This window comes from Nicotiana tabacum, chromosome 10 (genome assembly GCF_000715075.1).
Source record: "Nicotiana tabacum cultivar K326 chromosome 10, ASM71507v2, whole genome shotgun sequence".
In the NCBI taxonomy this organism is placed as follows: domain Eukaryota; kingdom Viridiplantae; phylum Streptophyta; class Magnoliopsida; order Solanales; family Solanaceae; genus Nicotiana; species Nicotiana tabacum.
Window position 1 is genome coordinate 104,649,138 of NC_134089.1, and position 16,639 is coordinate 104,665,776.

Consider the following 16,639-nt stretch of genomic DNA (forward strand, 5'->3'; position numbering starts at 1 on the left):
CACACAAATTGTGTGTGGTTCGCACTTCTTCTTCAATCACTTCTGGACTTCTACATCAGATCTGCGGCCGCAGAGAGAATTCTACGGTCTGCACTTGCTTCTGCGACTGCATAAATACTTATGCGGACCGCACTTCTCGTCTGTTGCGCCCCTTCTTGCCTTATGTACCGGAACATTCCTTTTTTAGTTGAATTTCTTCATTGTAGTTCAAATCTCCAACATTCCTACAATTTTCACACTTTCATTAGTTTTGAAAACATAAATCAACACTTTCATACTAAAACAAAAGTAAAAAAGTACTAATAAGTGGTCAAAATCCATACTTATCACATGTTTCACGTACTGCTGAAAATTGATATGCCTCTTGTATTATGATTAATGCTCAGCATGCTAACTTCCCCTATTAAGTAGTAGCTTGATCATGAACTTGTGTTGGTATAGCTTCCATGTTAAACATATCATGTTAAGGTTATGCTTCAGTGATTCTCCTAGCTTTCATGATCAAACCTCTTGTTTAAAAGTGTTTTAGGCTGGTTCTGGCTATGCTTTATTTGAAACTTCATTTGAAATAGTTTGTTCTCCCGTGATGGTCAACCCTATCCCCTTAGCTTCTAAAAATTCAAGCATGAACATGCCTATGTATGCCCTGTCAATATGTCATATGATCTTGTCTCTATGTCTTAGTGAGAAATGTTGTTAGAATCTAGCGTTTAGACTTCAAAGTTGTTTAATTAATTTCCATGTGTAGTTCGCTAACTTTTGTCGTTAAATTTTGTTCATTTGCAACTGCTACGTAAGTAAGTCATCCATTTGGGTCTGATGTTGGTTCATGCATGAGTTGAACCTTGTAACTAACACACTTTGATGCCTTGGGTGAGCCTGGGATATAAGTATGTTGATTGTGTGAAGAATGGGACTTCTAAAGGCCCAGAAGTGTCGTTGGGTTATTTTCTTTGGGCCTGTAATTGTTTATTGGGCCAATAATTGCTTCAGCTTGTAATTTGGTCATATTCGAAGCATGTATTCTTCCACTTGGGCCTATAATAATTTGTAATAAACAACGGTTAGGGATTAGTGAAAACTAGGAATGTGGTATTCTATTCTTCGCATGAAAGGGTAGAAAACATGTCTATAGAGCCTTAATTTGTTTAGCCTATTCACTTTAGAAGCATGACTTAGGGATAATACAATTTCTTAACTTGCAAAATGTTAGAAAACATGCCTATAGAAACTAAAACAAGCTTGGTTGATCGTCATATCTAGATACCATACCTATAGGATCTCAATTTGATTTACCAAAACTGTCGTTGTTGTTATTCTTATCCTACTACCCGCCTAGACAACATGCCTAAGAATAAATAAAACAAGTATGTGTTTCTCAATTACTTTGCTGCCCAGATGCGAACTATTTAAAGATCATACCTATAGGAAGTTACTACTCACCTAGAAAGTATGCCTATAGGACCAAATATGAATAACTCTACGCCTTCAATGGTCTCACTGCCCAGACGTAAATCGCTTAGAGATCATACCTATATGATCTTTAATAAAACCATTTATGAAAATCAACCGCTTTTGTCAAGATAATCTGCCTACATGATTTTATTGAGTCGTTCAATCACATAGAAAGCATGCCTATAGGTATTAAAAAATTTAATATACGTTGACTTCAAACCTGCCCATCTACAGTCACCTGCCTAATAATCTGGACATTGTTGGAATAAGTTCATAACTACATGCGTGCATCTATGCCTATACGAGAAGGCCAACTTGAGCTCTTAAGTGTTGATTATGTGTAGTCCTAGTTGTTTTGACTGCACGCCCAGTTTTATCATTTTTGAGCAGCACAAGAGAGTCTAGAACTACCAAAGTAGTAGGTCCAAAGCCTCTTGGGCCATAGGTATGGGATGGTAAAGCACACATAGGACCCATTTTAAAATTGAGTTAGAATGCTCCTAGGTAAACAACTTCAAGATAGTAATTGGGTAGCAGGAGATGATAGTATGTGCCCGCTGAATAATATGAGAAATCCTTACACTTAAGGGAATTGAGAAGTATTATTTATGTTGAACGATGTGATCCTTTAGGCTAAAAACTCAAGACCCACCCTTTCTCCTCTCCCATAGTTACTATTTATATATATACAAACGTAGACCAAACTAGGACATATCTTGAAATCATTAAAAGTTGTAACCTATATGTAGTCTCCTTAATACTTGTTTCATCTTGTAATTGGATGTTTTGGACTCTTTGTTACAATTTACATGATCACATAGGATAACTATAATTCAATATTCCCCACATAGCGTGAAATTCGGTCAGGAACCTACCGTTGTGGATCTCAAAGAGTGTCTAACCCCTTTTGTTTGAGGTAATTTGAGCCATTACCTGATCTTTGGTGACACAGACTAGTTCTAATCAGAGTTATTCGCAAATAGGTGCCTTAACGCACCTTAAAAATTATTAGGTGGCGACTCTTATCTTTTAATACCCATTTAAAGAGATGTCATACGTCGAAACCCACTTTCCCAGGAAAATGGGGCGCGACACCATACACTGTGCATAGCCTCAAAATCATTTGCAATACTAACACTAGACCAAAACGACAGAACACCCCTTCACAAGGCACCAATAATAGTCCGCTCGAATATGCAAAGAAAAATATCATGCACCATATCTGCAGCACCACTATAACCCCTCGATTCCTAATTGATAACAAGCGGTCGACAACATATAAGATTGAATAGGATAGGACATAAGGACATAAGCTTCGATGAAATCAAAGCGCACGACGAGGAATAAAGAAGGGAAGTTCTCCTACTAGTGTTGTAGGTACATACGTATCTGTACCGATCCATAAAACTCTGCTAGACTTGTTCATGACTCGTGAGACCTAAGTCAACCTAGTCCTTTGATACCAAACTGTCATGACCCAAATCCCATAATAAGTTGTGATGGCGCCCAATGATGCTGCTAGGCAAGCCAACACGTGAACCTCCATTTAGTTGTCCATTTCAATTTTTTTATAATCAGAAATTTCATTAAGTAAATAGAATAAAATCTAGCACTCATAGAAACATGTGCTTTCCTTTACCAAATTTTCGAGTATAATTAAATCATAAAGTAAGTGATAATAATAACATAAAGTACAATTATGAACATCCACTAGGAACCCCCAAAACCTGGTGTCACAAGTGCATGGGTAACTACTAGAGTAATATAACACTACTACAACATCTGTCTGGAATATAAATAGACATGATAAAATAAATGAACATGATGGAGACTTTGTGTGTTGTGGATCATAGCATGGAAAGTAACTCACCATAAAGTCCCCTTAGCAGATGAGCCAATATACCAAGATGACCACCCAATGTACACGTTTTAGTACCTGTACATTCAGTGCAACATTGTAGCGCGAGTACGTAAATTGACACGTACCCGGTAAGTATATACTCTAACCCCGAAGAGAGTGACAAGGGGTCGACATTAACACTTACTAGTGGTCCAATAAATCAAATATAATACACTATACAAGTATGAAACACGGTAAGTAAACAGTGAGAACAAATATAAGCAAATAAAATGGTCTACAACTGAACAGTGAACATAAAGTCCGCAAATACCGGATATATCCTTAAATGTAATACGTAATGGTCAACATCAAATCAATGGTCACATCTCAAGTCAGGAAAACTCATAAGTGAACATACTCCTTATCAAGTATTTCTCACGAGTCTATCGAGGCGAGCAACCCGATTCCATAAGAGTAAAGGCACGAAATCCTGTCGTGGCATATGGCTCGATCCCATAATAGTACCGCTAAGGCATTCAGTCCAATCCTATAATAATCGTCTACACTAGCGAGGGTCGACTGGCACTAACCATAAATGCATCTTATAGTACTACCGAGGTGAACGGCCCAATCCCATAATGATATTGTTGAAGCGTCCAGCCCGATCCTATAAGAATAGTGAATAATTGATTGGGTCACTGGCCCCACTCATGAATATATGTGTGAGTTGTGAAATTTAAGAAAACTTTCAGACAAATACGTACAACATGAGAGAAATCTGTAACAGAAAGTGTAATCTCTACTGCTAATCAAGTAGCTAACCATATATCACTAATCGTAAGTCTGACACTTTACGCAAGTCTAATCTCATGCAAAATATATATTAAAGCAATTAAACATTCAGGGATAACTCAAATATTACAATTAAAGCATGTCGTGAGTTTAAGTCTACCCGAACCTAATCATGAATTCTTGCATACGCACAGACACTCGTCACCTCATACGGGGTAGTCCCCCCCCCCCCCCACACACACACAACATGTAGCACATAGCAAATATAATGCCTACGGGGTATATTTCCTTCACAAAGTTAGACAAGAGACTTGCCTTGCTCAGAATTATGATAACTGGCTCCAATGCCTCTCTAACTTCTCAACCCAATGCCAAACGATCCGAAACTAGTCAAACAACGTGCAAACCAATAAAAATATACTCCAATACTCGTAATTTAATAATTTATAATAATTTCTTATTCCGCTCGAAAAGTCAACAAAGTCTACCCCTAGGCCCACATGCTCGAATTACCAAAAATTTTGAAGATAAATATCACTCATTACGCCACAAACTCAAATATATAATTTATTCCTAATTCCATATCCTACTTCGTGGTCAAAATCCAAAATTACGAATTCTAGGTTTTCTTCCAAAATTCTATAATTTCTATCAATTTTCATGTTAAACTCCATATATATTTGATGTATTAAACTTACAACAAGTGGGAATCACTTAGCTCATGATAGATGATGAAAATCTACCCTCAAAGAGCTCCAAAAATGGCCCAACCAAGTGAAAATGAGAGAAAAGTGAGCCAAGTCCCGTAATATCATTCTGCCCAGGCCTTTTCTCTTCGCGTTCGCGAACCCCCGGTCGCATTCTCTAAGGCCCATCAGCCCAATGCTTCGCGTTTGCGTTCAACCCAATGCATTCGCGATGGCCAACTTGCCCCCAGCCCAAAACTCCTCTTCTGTGTTCGCAGTTTCCTCTCCGCATTCGCGAAGGGAAAACTGCCAGCCCCGCACTTCTTCGCGTTTGCGACTACCTTGTCGCGTTCGTGCAGGGTAAATGTCCCTGGCCCAGCTCCTTCTCTGCGTTCAAGACTCCTTTGTCGCATTTGTGGAGCACAAAAAATAAGCCCACCAACTTCCTTCTTCGCGAAAGTGTACGTCCACTCGCGATCGCAAAGCACAGCACCGGCATCAGCAACCACCAGCAGCAAAACACCAAAACTTGGTCTGAAACCACCCTGAATCACACTCGAGGCCCCCCGGACCCCGTCCAATCATTCCAACAAGTCCCAACACCTTATCCAAACTCATTCAAAGTCTCAAAAAGTCATGAATAGCATCAAAACCATGAATCAACGATCAAATCCTTCTTTTGACTTTCAAATATTCAAACTTCATCGAACGCATCCAAATCATGCTTAAATGTTCCAAAATAACGCCAAAATTTACATGCAAGCTAGAAATCACAATACGAACCTATTCCAAGACTCGAAATCCCAAACATACATCGAATTGAGAATTATTCTTCCCGGTCAACTCTAAACTCCTTGAAAATCAAAATTAACTATACGTGAAAGTCATAATATATAAAGTGAAGCTACTCAAGGACTCAAACCCCTGAGCGATACACTAAAGCGCAAATGACCGATCGGGTCATTATAGAAATTATTTGGCAAAGTTCCGAGGAAAGTCTTTTGGAGATATTTGGAGGCTAGCGGTGTTCCTATTGCTTATACTACGATAATTAAGGACATGTATGAGGGGTCTAAGAACTGGGTGAGGACTATATGAGGGGACTCAAAACACTTCCCAGTTCTAATGAGGTTGCACCAAGGATTGGCTCCTAGCCCGTATTTATTTGCTTTGATAATGGGCGTACTTAAGCGTCACATTCAAGGGGAAGTGCCTTGGTGAATGTTATTTGCAGAAGATATTATCCTGATTGACGAGACAAGGGGCGATGTTAATGCGAGACTAGAGGTTTGGAGGCATACCTTAGAATCAAAAGGTTTCAGAATGAGCAGGACCAAAACATAGTACTTGGATTGCAAGTTTGGTGATGGGAGTCGTGATACAGACGTGATAGTGTCGTTTGACAACCAAGTTCTCCCCAAGAAAAGAAGTTTCACATACTTAGGATCAGTAATCCAAAGGAAAGTTGAGATTGACGAGGATGTCACAAATCAAATTGGAGTAAGATGGATGAAATTGAGGCTTACATCCCGTATTTTATTACAAGAATGTGCCGCATAGACTTAAAGATAAGTTTTATAAAGTAGTGGTTAGATCGACTATGTTATATAGGCAGAGTGTTGGCAAGTTAATAACTCCCATATCCAAAAGACGAAAGTACCCAAGATGATGATACTAAAGTGAATGTGCGGTCATTCCAGGAGAGATAAGATAAGGAATGAAGTTATTCATGACAAGGCGAGAGTGCCCCCATAAAGGACAAGATGTGTGATATGAGGTTAAGATGGTAGAGGCATGTGAAGAGCAGAGGCTTTGATACCCCCGTGATGAGATGTGAGAGATTTGTGGTGGGCATGAGGAGAGGTAGAGGTACGCCTAAGAAGTATTGGGATGAGGTGATTAGGTAGGACATGATGCAAGTTCAACTTACTAAGAACATGACCCTAGATAGGAGGGTGTGGAGTGAGGATTAGGGTAGAATGTTAGGGGATAACTGAGTGTATTCCTTTGTCATCCCAATGGCAGTAGTATTAATCTTGTAGTCTTTTATCTTTTTTTTTATAGAGTTGTATTCTTATCTGTTATTTCTTTCGCTTCAGTTATTTTATAATATCGCTATTGTTTCTATACTGATGTTTCTGCTTGTTGCTACTACTCTTTTTTATTTTGTCCTTTAGCCGAGAGTCTTCAGAAATAGCCTCTCTATCTTTACGAGATAGGGGTAAGCTTGGCATATGCACTATTCTTCCCAGACCCCACTTATAAAACTATATTGGGTATGCTATTGTTGTTGTTGTTGACGATAATGTTTGAACTAAAGTATATTTCCTCATATTCTTTTTTAACTAAAGACAATTGCCCAAATATTTGTCACTTTAAGAAATTACTTTCTCTTTTCACATTTAGTGGCCCCCTTATTAATTCTTTAATCTTTGTCTATTTACGTGCGTCTTAATTCTAGAACATTTAGTACTAAGGTTAATTTAAAAATAATTACTATTTCTTTCTTGTTCCTGAAATGACAAGTATTTAGGAACTAGAATGCTGACAACTAAATAAAACGGAGGGAGCATAAGAAATTAATTGTTACCCTCTCCGGTCCATTTTAATTGATTTTTTGGTTCTTTTTTTGTGGTCCCCAATATTTATTTTTTTCAAATATCAAGAAGGAGTTAATTTCTTTTTTCCAAAGTATCCCTTGGAATAAAGAACCCAGGAGTATTTGTTATATTTTCAATAACAAATTAAGGTAATATTATTAATTAATGCTGAAAAGTAAATTCCTTAATATATGTAAAAATAGCAAAAAATCGATTAAAGTGGACCAAAGGGGATATTATTTTCAATTCTGTCCTTTAATGCTATAATGTCATTAATTACTCTTTTGAAGAAGAGACGAGCAATTTATACAAATACTCTATTTGTTCCATTTTATTTGTCCACCTTAGCAAATTAAGAGAAGAATAATTTTTTACTTCATGTTTTATTATTATCAGTAATTACCAATTCTCCAATTAATTTCCCGAAATCATTGAGACTATTTATCTTTATTATGAGTATTGATAAAATATATACTTCATTTATAATGTTTCTTAAGGGGAATGCATAGTTCACTATGGACAACTAAAAAGGAACATAAAGAGTACTTCTTATGACTAATGCAATTAATTTTATAGTTCTCTTAATAGGTATGTCTAAATCTTAACAAACGTATTAAAAGGACCACAAGGAATATCAACTTAGCATGGTTGGTAAAAAATGAGGTGACAATTTACATTAATTTAATTATCATTAAGTATTTACTAATATTCAAACACATGGAGTATCATGCATTTTGCTTTGATAAACACGGAGCTTGTAATTTTTCTTATCTCCAACTGGGGAACTGGGGAGTCAAAGGCGTACACCTTTGGACTGTTCAGACTTTCACATCCTAGTTCTTAGCCGCCTCATACCTCCAACAGTTAGGTTGAACGAAGTACTCAATTGAAAAGTGATATAAGTTCAATTAATCAGTAAACTTAAGTGATTGGCTAGTAAAAAAGTTAAAAAAAAGAATTCACATGAGAAACTTTTAGGTAGTTGCCAATAAAATATAGAAGCCGTGATAAACCTTCACTAAGAATTCTCGAAAATCAAATACACTTAGTCGTTTCCTTAAGATGCTTCCAAAACCAATTCACATTTCAGTTATGCAAAAAAGTTTTATTTTCATTTGCTCTATATAGATGAATATTGAACATGACTTTTGATTCTAAACTGGTGGGCAGGAAAAATTAACCTTGTCAATCAAAGGTATTGATTGGTATTCTTTTATGTGTCAGCTAAGTTAAGACACTAACCATTTCAATCAAAAATATGAGTCAGAATACATGAAAGGGCTAACTTCTTCATTCATTTGCTCCCATTTTCTCTTCGTCTTACTAACTTCCGTGGCATTAGACACGATCACTATAGATAAACCCATTAGAGATGGTGACACAATTGTTTCAGCTGGTGAGTTTTATGAACTTGGATTTTTAAGCCCTGGAAATTCCAAGGATCGCTATGTTGGGATATGGTACAAGAAGATATTACCTAAAACTGTCGTCTGGGTTGCCAATAGAAACATTCCCCTGAATGACACTTCAGGAGTGTTAACACTAAGACCCAATGGAATTCTTGTACTTATCAACAGTTCCAATGCTTCAATTTGGTCATCAAACTTGTCAAGATCCTTAAAGAATCCAAAAGCACGGCTCCTGGATTCTGGGAACCTTCTTATCAGTGATGGAAATGATAGGGACCCGGAAATTATTTTCACATGGCAGAGTTTTGATTTTCCAGGAAATACTTTATTGCCTGGCATGAAGCTTGGACGTAATTTGCTCACGGGCATGGATTGGTACACATCGTCATGGAAGAGTGCGGATGATCCTAGTCCGGGTGAATATGTAAACCGTCTTGATTCTAATGGATACCCACGATTACTCGTGTTGAAAAATTCATCTATAGTGTATAGCTCAGGGCCATGGAATGGTATTGCATTTAGTGGTAGTCCGAATAATAAACCAAATACATATTATACTTTCGAGTTTGTTGTTAATCAACACGAAATTTATTACAAATATGAGATTAGGAATGTGTCCCTGCCCACCAGGGTGGTGATCAACTCGGCTGGGGTGTTAGAACATCTAACATGGATTGAGCGCAGTCAGAGCTGGTTTCTCTACTTGACAGCACAATTTGACAACTGTGATAGTTTTGCTTTATGTGGTCCTTATGCAAGTTGCAACATCAATAACTCTCCTCCATGTGAGTGTCTGAGTGGTTTCAAGCCTAGGTATTTGTTAAACTGTGTGGCTGTCTTATTTTACTTTTATTTACTTAAATATGTCTTTATAAGCCTCCTCGTGTACGGCTTAATACTTTTTCTTTAGCCAAGCACGCTAATTTTTTTAATTACTTAATGTCTTCACAGGTATCCTCAACAGTATGCAGCAGACTGGTCTAGTGGTTGTGTAAGGAGAACTTCTTTGCATTGTAACCAAGATGGTTTTTTTATATTTACGGGTATCAAGATGCCGGATTCTAGACACTCATGGTATAATGAGAGCATGAACCTTGAAGAATGCAAGAAATTGTGCTTGGCTGACTGCAATTGTACAGCTTACTCGAATCTTGACATTAGAAATGGCGGAAGTGGATGCTTACAATGGTTTGGTGAACTCATTGATATTAGAGAGTTCAGCCAAAATGAGCAGGACCTGTTCGTAAGAGTAGCTGCTTCAGAATTAGGTAATGACCCTACCCTATACAATATAAATGCACAACTCGTAAGAATTGAAGGAAATCTGCTATCTTATTTACTTAGTTGTTGGACATTAAAGTGTATTAGGTGCTGCAGTGGTTGGTAATATGTCTATCGCATTGTAAAGGATAAGAAATATTTATCCACCTATGACAAGGTCTCCCTCTGGTTTTGCTAAACCTAAGCTGAAATATCGGGAAAAAATTGTTTAAGGATTAATCAACCATTAAATGGCTGCACATCTGCAACATGTTCCCTTATCCTCATTCCTGTGGCACTAGAATGGAAGTAGCTTGCTACAAAGAGCATTTGAATAATTGCAAATGTTGCAATTATTACACTTATGCAATTCACTATTGCATACCGCTTATGGACTAATTATTTACCAGATTGATAAGTTATGTGAGTATGGTTTTGATTACTTGTCAAACTTTGTTGCGGAACTAGATAGGAACCTGATACAAATTAGTTCCTTGCGCCTGGTGGACATACTAAGTTGTTTGGTCGAACTCGCCAGAAACCAGAAAAGGGCTTAACTGTCGTACAGTCAACTCTACAGTTGTAAAAGTTGTTTCACTCTACCGACTAGCAGCAGTGCAGCGGCACAGCCGCTGCTGCTAGAGGCCAAACCAAAATCTGAAATGTCTCTATCTCTTCACATATGCTCTCTCATATATAAACATCATTATAAAAGGGTTGACCTAACAGAATCTGAAAAATCCTATCGTTCAAGTGCTAGCCGCCACAGTTTCCTCCAGGTGCACTCAAGAACAAAGTTGCTACAAACCAAGGACCAGATCCCAACACTAAAAATGTCTTGAGTCCTTAAGTTTGTTGCGTCTTTGTCTTGTGTTCTTTACTTGTATCCCTATACAACTTTTTAGAAGTATTTTGTAGGACAACTTTTAACCATTATTGTTTTAGTTGTTTGACTAGAGTTAGTCAAGAGTGTGCTTTGTAATAGAGTTTAATGCAAATGGCTAATAATAGAGTTATTGTAAGAGGTGAGGGATTAAGAATTTAATTCCTAAATTGCAATAGGTTGTAATTTGAAGTTTGCTCAGTTTTAGTGGAGTTGAAATCCTATTAGTGTAGGTCGTGGTTTTAATCCTTGAGCAGAGAGTTTTCCGCGTAAATATCGTTTGTTCTTTATTTACTACCTATTTACTGTGGGAACTGACAGAGAACCTGGTTTTCTATACTGTTTGGTGGACCCTTAGTTTCTATCACAGATTCAGACAGGAAGCGAAGGAGAAAGAGGACCACCCTGATTGCTGTCATTTCAGTAGTAGTAGCAACATTTATCCTCAGCTTTTTAGCTTGGTTTTCCTTCCAAAGAAGGAAAAGAAGAACAGGTAAATATACTACTCTTGTCTAACAGCTTTATTAGAAAATTCTTAACTCTGAATGCTGTGTTATCTAGGTGAATTATCTGTCATTATTGTCCTGTTTGTGACGAGCAACTAAATATTGACAGGTTCAGAAAATGGAGATGAGGACATGGAGTTGCCATTGTTTGATTTAGTTACTGTTACTAGTGCCACTAAAAACTTCTCTTCTGCTAATGTGATTGGTGAGGGCGGTTTTGGACCGGTTTACAAGGTAAATCACCTTTGATCTTGAGCTTCTAGATAGAAGTGGTATCTTTGACCCTTGATAGAAAATTGCAGGGTATTCTACCAAATGGACAAGAGATAGCAGTAAAGAGGCTATCAAAGTATTCTGGACAAGGCCTTCAAGAGTTAAAGAACGAAATCGTTCTCATTTCCAAGCTGCAACACAGGAACCTTGTCAAGCTTTTGGGTTGCTGCCTTGAAGAAGAAGAAAGGATGCTAATCTATGAATTTATGCCAAACACTAGCTTGGACTATTTCATTTTTGGTCTGCTTCTCATTGATTCATTAGCTAAATACTGCTCCTATTTGGTAAGTCCTCAATATCTCTGCAGCATCAGTGATTAGATCTACAATGTGCAGATCCAAGCAGAAATACCTCACTTGCATGGGAGAACCGCTTTGAAATTGCAATGGGAATATCTCGAGGTCTTCTTTATCTTCACCAGGACTCAAGATTAAGAATTATTCACAGGGATCTCAAAACCAGCAACATTTTATTAGATAGTGGCATGAATGCCAAAATTTCTGATTTCGGCCTTGCCAAAATTTTGGGCGGAGACCAAGTGGAAGGAAAAACTAAGAGAGTAATAGGGACATAGTAAGTTTTACATATGCTTTACCATAGAATCTTTATTATATTCAACAATACATGAACTTAAATTGGATGAGTTGATGCAGTGGATATATGTCCCCAGAATATGCTGTTGATGGGAAATATTCAGTAAAATCAGATGTATTCAGTTTCGGCGTAATCATTCTAGAAATAATTAGTGGCAGAAGGAACAGGAAATTTCATCATTTGGAACATCATCACAATCTTTTGGGACATGTAAGCAGATACAGCACAAAACTTTGTTTCGTTAGTCACTCTTTCAATTGTGAATGCAACTGTATAAATGTGTTTTGTTTGTTACTTTAGGCGTGGTTACTTTGGAATGAAGGCAAAGCGTTGGAACTGATGGACGGATGTTTGGAAGAATCATTTTCAGAATCTCAAGTGTTTAGATGCATTCAAGTTGGTTTATTGTGCGTCCAAAAACTCCCAGAGGATAGGCCTACAATGGCATCAGTAGTTTTCTGGTTGGGAAATGAAGATATGGTTCTTCCTCAACCAAAGCAGCCTGGTTTTTTTATAGAGAGGAATTCAATGGAATCAACAGAGTCAGCTGAATTTATCATGTCTAACTTACACCGGGTCATTAACTGTTCTAGAGCCAAGATAGACATAAAATCCCTGTTGGAACTTTTGAAATGTGTCAACTTTGCCTTGTTTGTCAACAGTACTAGTGTATATTACACTATATATAAGACGAATAGAGGACAATGGTCGAGTATTTATGCTTGTCATTGACATGCATTCTGTTGGGAGTTGGGACCCTGAGAAGAAATCTTCTTAATAATTTGTGAATCAGGGCCTATTTTACTCCCTTTTCTATTACGCTCACAAATGCTGCTAAGTCTTAAGTCTAAGGCATCTTTATTGGCGACAATACATTTTCGTTTTAGCGACAATAGTAGCTAGACACATTTTAACACCCGAGCAAGCAACACAGCCTGTAATACAACCACACAAAAAAGCTTTTGCAGAAAGCAGCAATATTCATCAAGCAAAGAACAACACAAAACGAGACATACGAAAGTTTTTCAATCCGCATAAGATTCATAATAATCAAATCAATATTTTCAAATCAGATACATACGTTTTTTCTTTTAATAATAGAATCAATATCTGGGAAAGTGCACAAAAATTCACATGATATTCAACAGGAGACATACGAAATCCCAATCGAAATCACGAAGAAGAAAAATCATGAATAGCAAATGGATTTTCACAATTTTTACGCACCTCGGCTACTGATTCTGAGAAGGAAATTTTCTGATCGGGATCTAAAGTGGTGGAAATATGTCTATCGTCTTCAGTTTGTAGATTATAGGAAGAATATACGAAAAAATACAGAGAAAATATGTCTTCAGAACGTCTTTAGATGTAGATTATACGAAGCATAAAACAAAAAGAAAAGTAGAGGAAATATATCGTAGATAGAGAGAGATTTAACATGGAAGGAGAGCGCTTCAAATCTTAGGCTATAGACTATAGAGGGAGAGATCTTCAAAACTAGGCTATTGAGAGAGAAAGGTATGAATTGGAGGGAAATGAGCAGGAGCTGGGAAAACTGCGGGAATTTGAGAGAGAGAGAAAATTTGGAGTGATGCTAAAACGTTAATGTTAGTTTTCAGATTAGTAAGTAACTAGTTGGTACTTAATTTTTATCGGCTCTTTTTGCCCCTAAATATCCTTTTTAGTTTTACCACCTAAAGTTTAAAAGGAAAAGGATCAAATATATCTCTCTACTTTCGGATATTTTCTACATTTAATCTTTATTGTACTATTCATTCAAATGTATTTCTACCGTTATAATATTCCTGCCAAATTTACGTCTACCATCAACAAACTTTTAAAAATTAGTAATTCAAAATGTAAAATAAAAATATTATTTGGCAATTATATTATTGCCCACTCTGTAATTATATTATTGCCGTTAAATAATCGTCACTAAAACTCTTTTTTGGTGTAGCGATCACTACTAAAAAATAATGTAATTCCGTCCGCTGTTTCCGACTGAAATCGATCGAAAATTAATAATTTCGGACCGAATTCCGACCGATTTTAATTGGTCGTAAAAGCGATAGTCGCAAACGTGTACCGACCGAAGTCGGTTAGAAATTACAAAGCGTTGACTGACTGTCAAACTTTTATTTCCGACCGAAATCGGTCGGAAACTATTAATGCACTTATACTTAGTGTAATGTCAATCTATAAGCTAATTACTATAAGCGACAGAAAAGAAGTCCTGTCGGTACTGCTGCGTCGGTAAACAACTATTTTTTAGTAGTGTGTATAGTATATATAGTAGATTCATATATATATATATATATATATATATATATATATATATATATATATATTTGAAAAATATGAGGAAATAACACACACAAATATTATTAAATTTATATTTTAATTATTTTAAAATTATTTTTCCAACCGAAGTCGGTCGGAAATATTTAATTATAACTTATTTCGGTTGGTTAATTAAATATATATAATTTCTTTCTTGGGCGCGAAATAATTATTTCAAACCGAATTTGGTAGAAAATTTGGAAAATATTTTAATAAATAATTATTTTTGTACATTATATACAAATATGACCAAATATTTGACCAATTTCCGACCGAATAAGGTTGGAAAATTGGAGAAATTTTAACAAATAATTATTTTATACTTTATATACAAGTATGACAAAATATTTGACCGATTTTCGACCGAGTTCGGTCGGAAATTTGGAAAATTTTGAATAAATAATTATTTTTGTACATTATATACAAGTATGACCAAATATTTGACCAATTTCAGACCGAATTCGGTTGGAAATTTGGAAAAATTTTAATAAATAATTATTTTGTACATTATATACAAGTATGACCAAATATTTGACCAATTTTCGACCGAATTCGGTCGGATATTAAGAAAAATATGAATAAATAATTATTTTGGTACATTATATACAAGTATGACCAAATATTTGACCAACAGAAATCTTTTTTTTTTCTTACTTGACCAACAGAAATCTTTTTTTTTTCTTTCCAACCGACTTCGATTGGAAAGCCTTGGACGTGCGGAAATCACCTTATTTCTAGTAGTAGATAGAGTCATGACATCTCACCAGTGAAAGATGATTGTCACTCAGTGACAAAAACATGGATTCTATACTTGCTAGTGCAACTGAAAGCGATTAGATTCATTCGTTTGGTGGAACGCCGTAGGCAGTAGCTGTTGGATTCTTCTGTTGATGCCAACTGTGGAAGAAAGCCGATTTTGTGAAATAATATCGAAATCTTCTCTGAATTGTTGTCCCATCTTCATGTCCATTCTACTTCTTGCCAAATTTTACGGGCAATTCTACCAAATATTGTCTTCAAAAGATGTTTGCTATCTATATCTTTAGTTAATTGGAGAAAAAAAAATTCAATGTCTTACTGTTCTTGGTGCAGTGGCGCTAGGATACAATTAAGGAACCTGATTTAAAAAAAAAAAAAAAAATCCACGCAGTAGTCTATCATTTTATCTGAACCATGGGTATATCAGAGGCGGATCCAGGATTTGAGCACGACGGGGGCATCACTGTATACTAATCACTAGCGATACAATTCGGTGTGCAACCCTTTGAAAACTTAATAATTATGATGATTCTAGTTTTTAATAAAAAGAGGGTCAGTAAAAGAATTCAAAAGGGCGTTCAAACTTAAGATTATCAAAGACTTACTAAAGAAATCAAGATTAAGACTATGCTAATACTAAAAGAATTGAAGAAGAGCGTCAAACTCTTGATTGCCATTGCCGAGTCAGATTGTAGAAGAAGGTTGTCGCAAAAGAATTTGTATTTTCCTATTTGTGGACCGATAAATTGCAATTTGAGACTTTCAATTTTAAGGGACAAATTTGAAAAAGAATAAAATTAATTAAGTTGACTATTATGTATTAGTACTAAACTATAATTGAATTAAAAAAAAGAGATAAACGTAAAAATAAAGTAATTTACTATTAAATATAAATTACATTGTATTCAAAGAACTAAAATATTAATTAAGTTGACTATTATAATAGTAATAATATATATATATATATATATATATATATATATATATATATATATATATATATATATATGGGAACTAAATTATAATTGAATTCGAAAAAAGAAGATAAAGTGAAAAATAAAGCAATTTACTATTAAATATAAATTACATTTAAGGAGGAGAAAAAGCTGAAAGGAGTAGAAAAAAGCTGAACTTGGGGATTAAAAAAAACTGAACTTGACTATTATGTATTAGTACTAAAATATAATTGAATTACATTGTATTCAAAGAATTAAAATATTAATTAAGTTGACTATTACATTA

General features: G+C 35.8%; 1 protein-coding gene across 1 annotated transcript; it reads left to right on the forward strand.

Moving 5' to 3' along the window:
• The first annotated feature begins 8,408 nt into the window (after window positions 1–8,408).
• Window positions 8,409–13,090, forward strand: LOC107791208 (G-type lectin S-receptor-like serine/threonine-protein kinase At4g27290). The gene is made up of 8 exons (XM_016613226.2): window positions 8,409–9,595; window positions 9,734–10,050; window positions 11,284–11,418; window positions 11,541–11,665; window positions 11,734–11,944; window positions 12,040–12,277; window positions 12,358–12,508; window positions 12,599–13,090. The coding sequence occupies exons 1-8, from the start codon at window positions 8,646–8,648 to the stop codon at window positions 13,028–13,030; spliced, it is 2,559 nt and encodes an 852-aa protein (XP_016468712.2). The 5' UTR covers window positions 8,409–8,645; the 3' UTR covers window positions 13,031–13,090.
• Window positions 13,091–16,639: the final 3,549 nt, after the last annotated feature.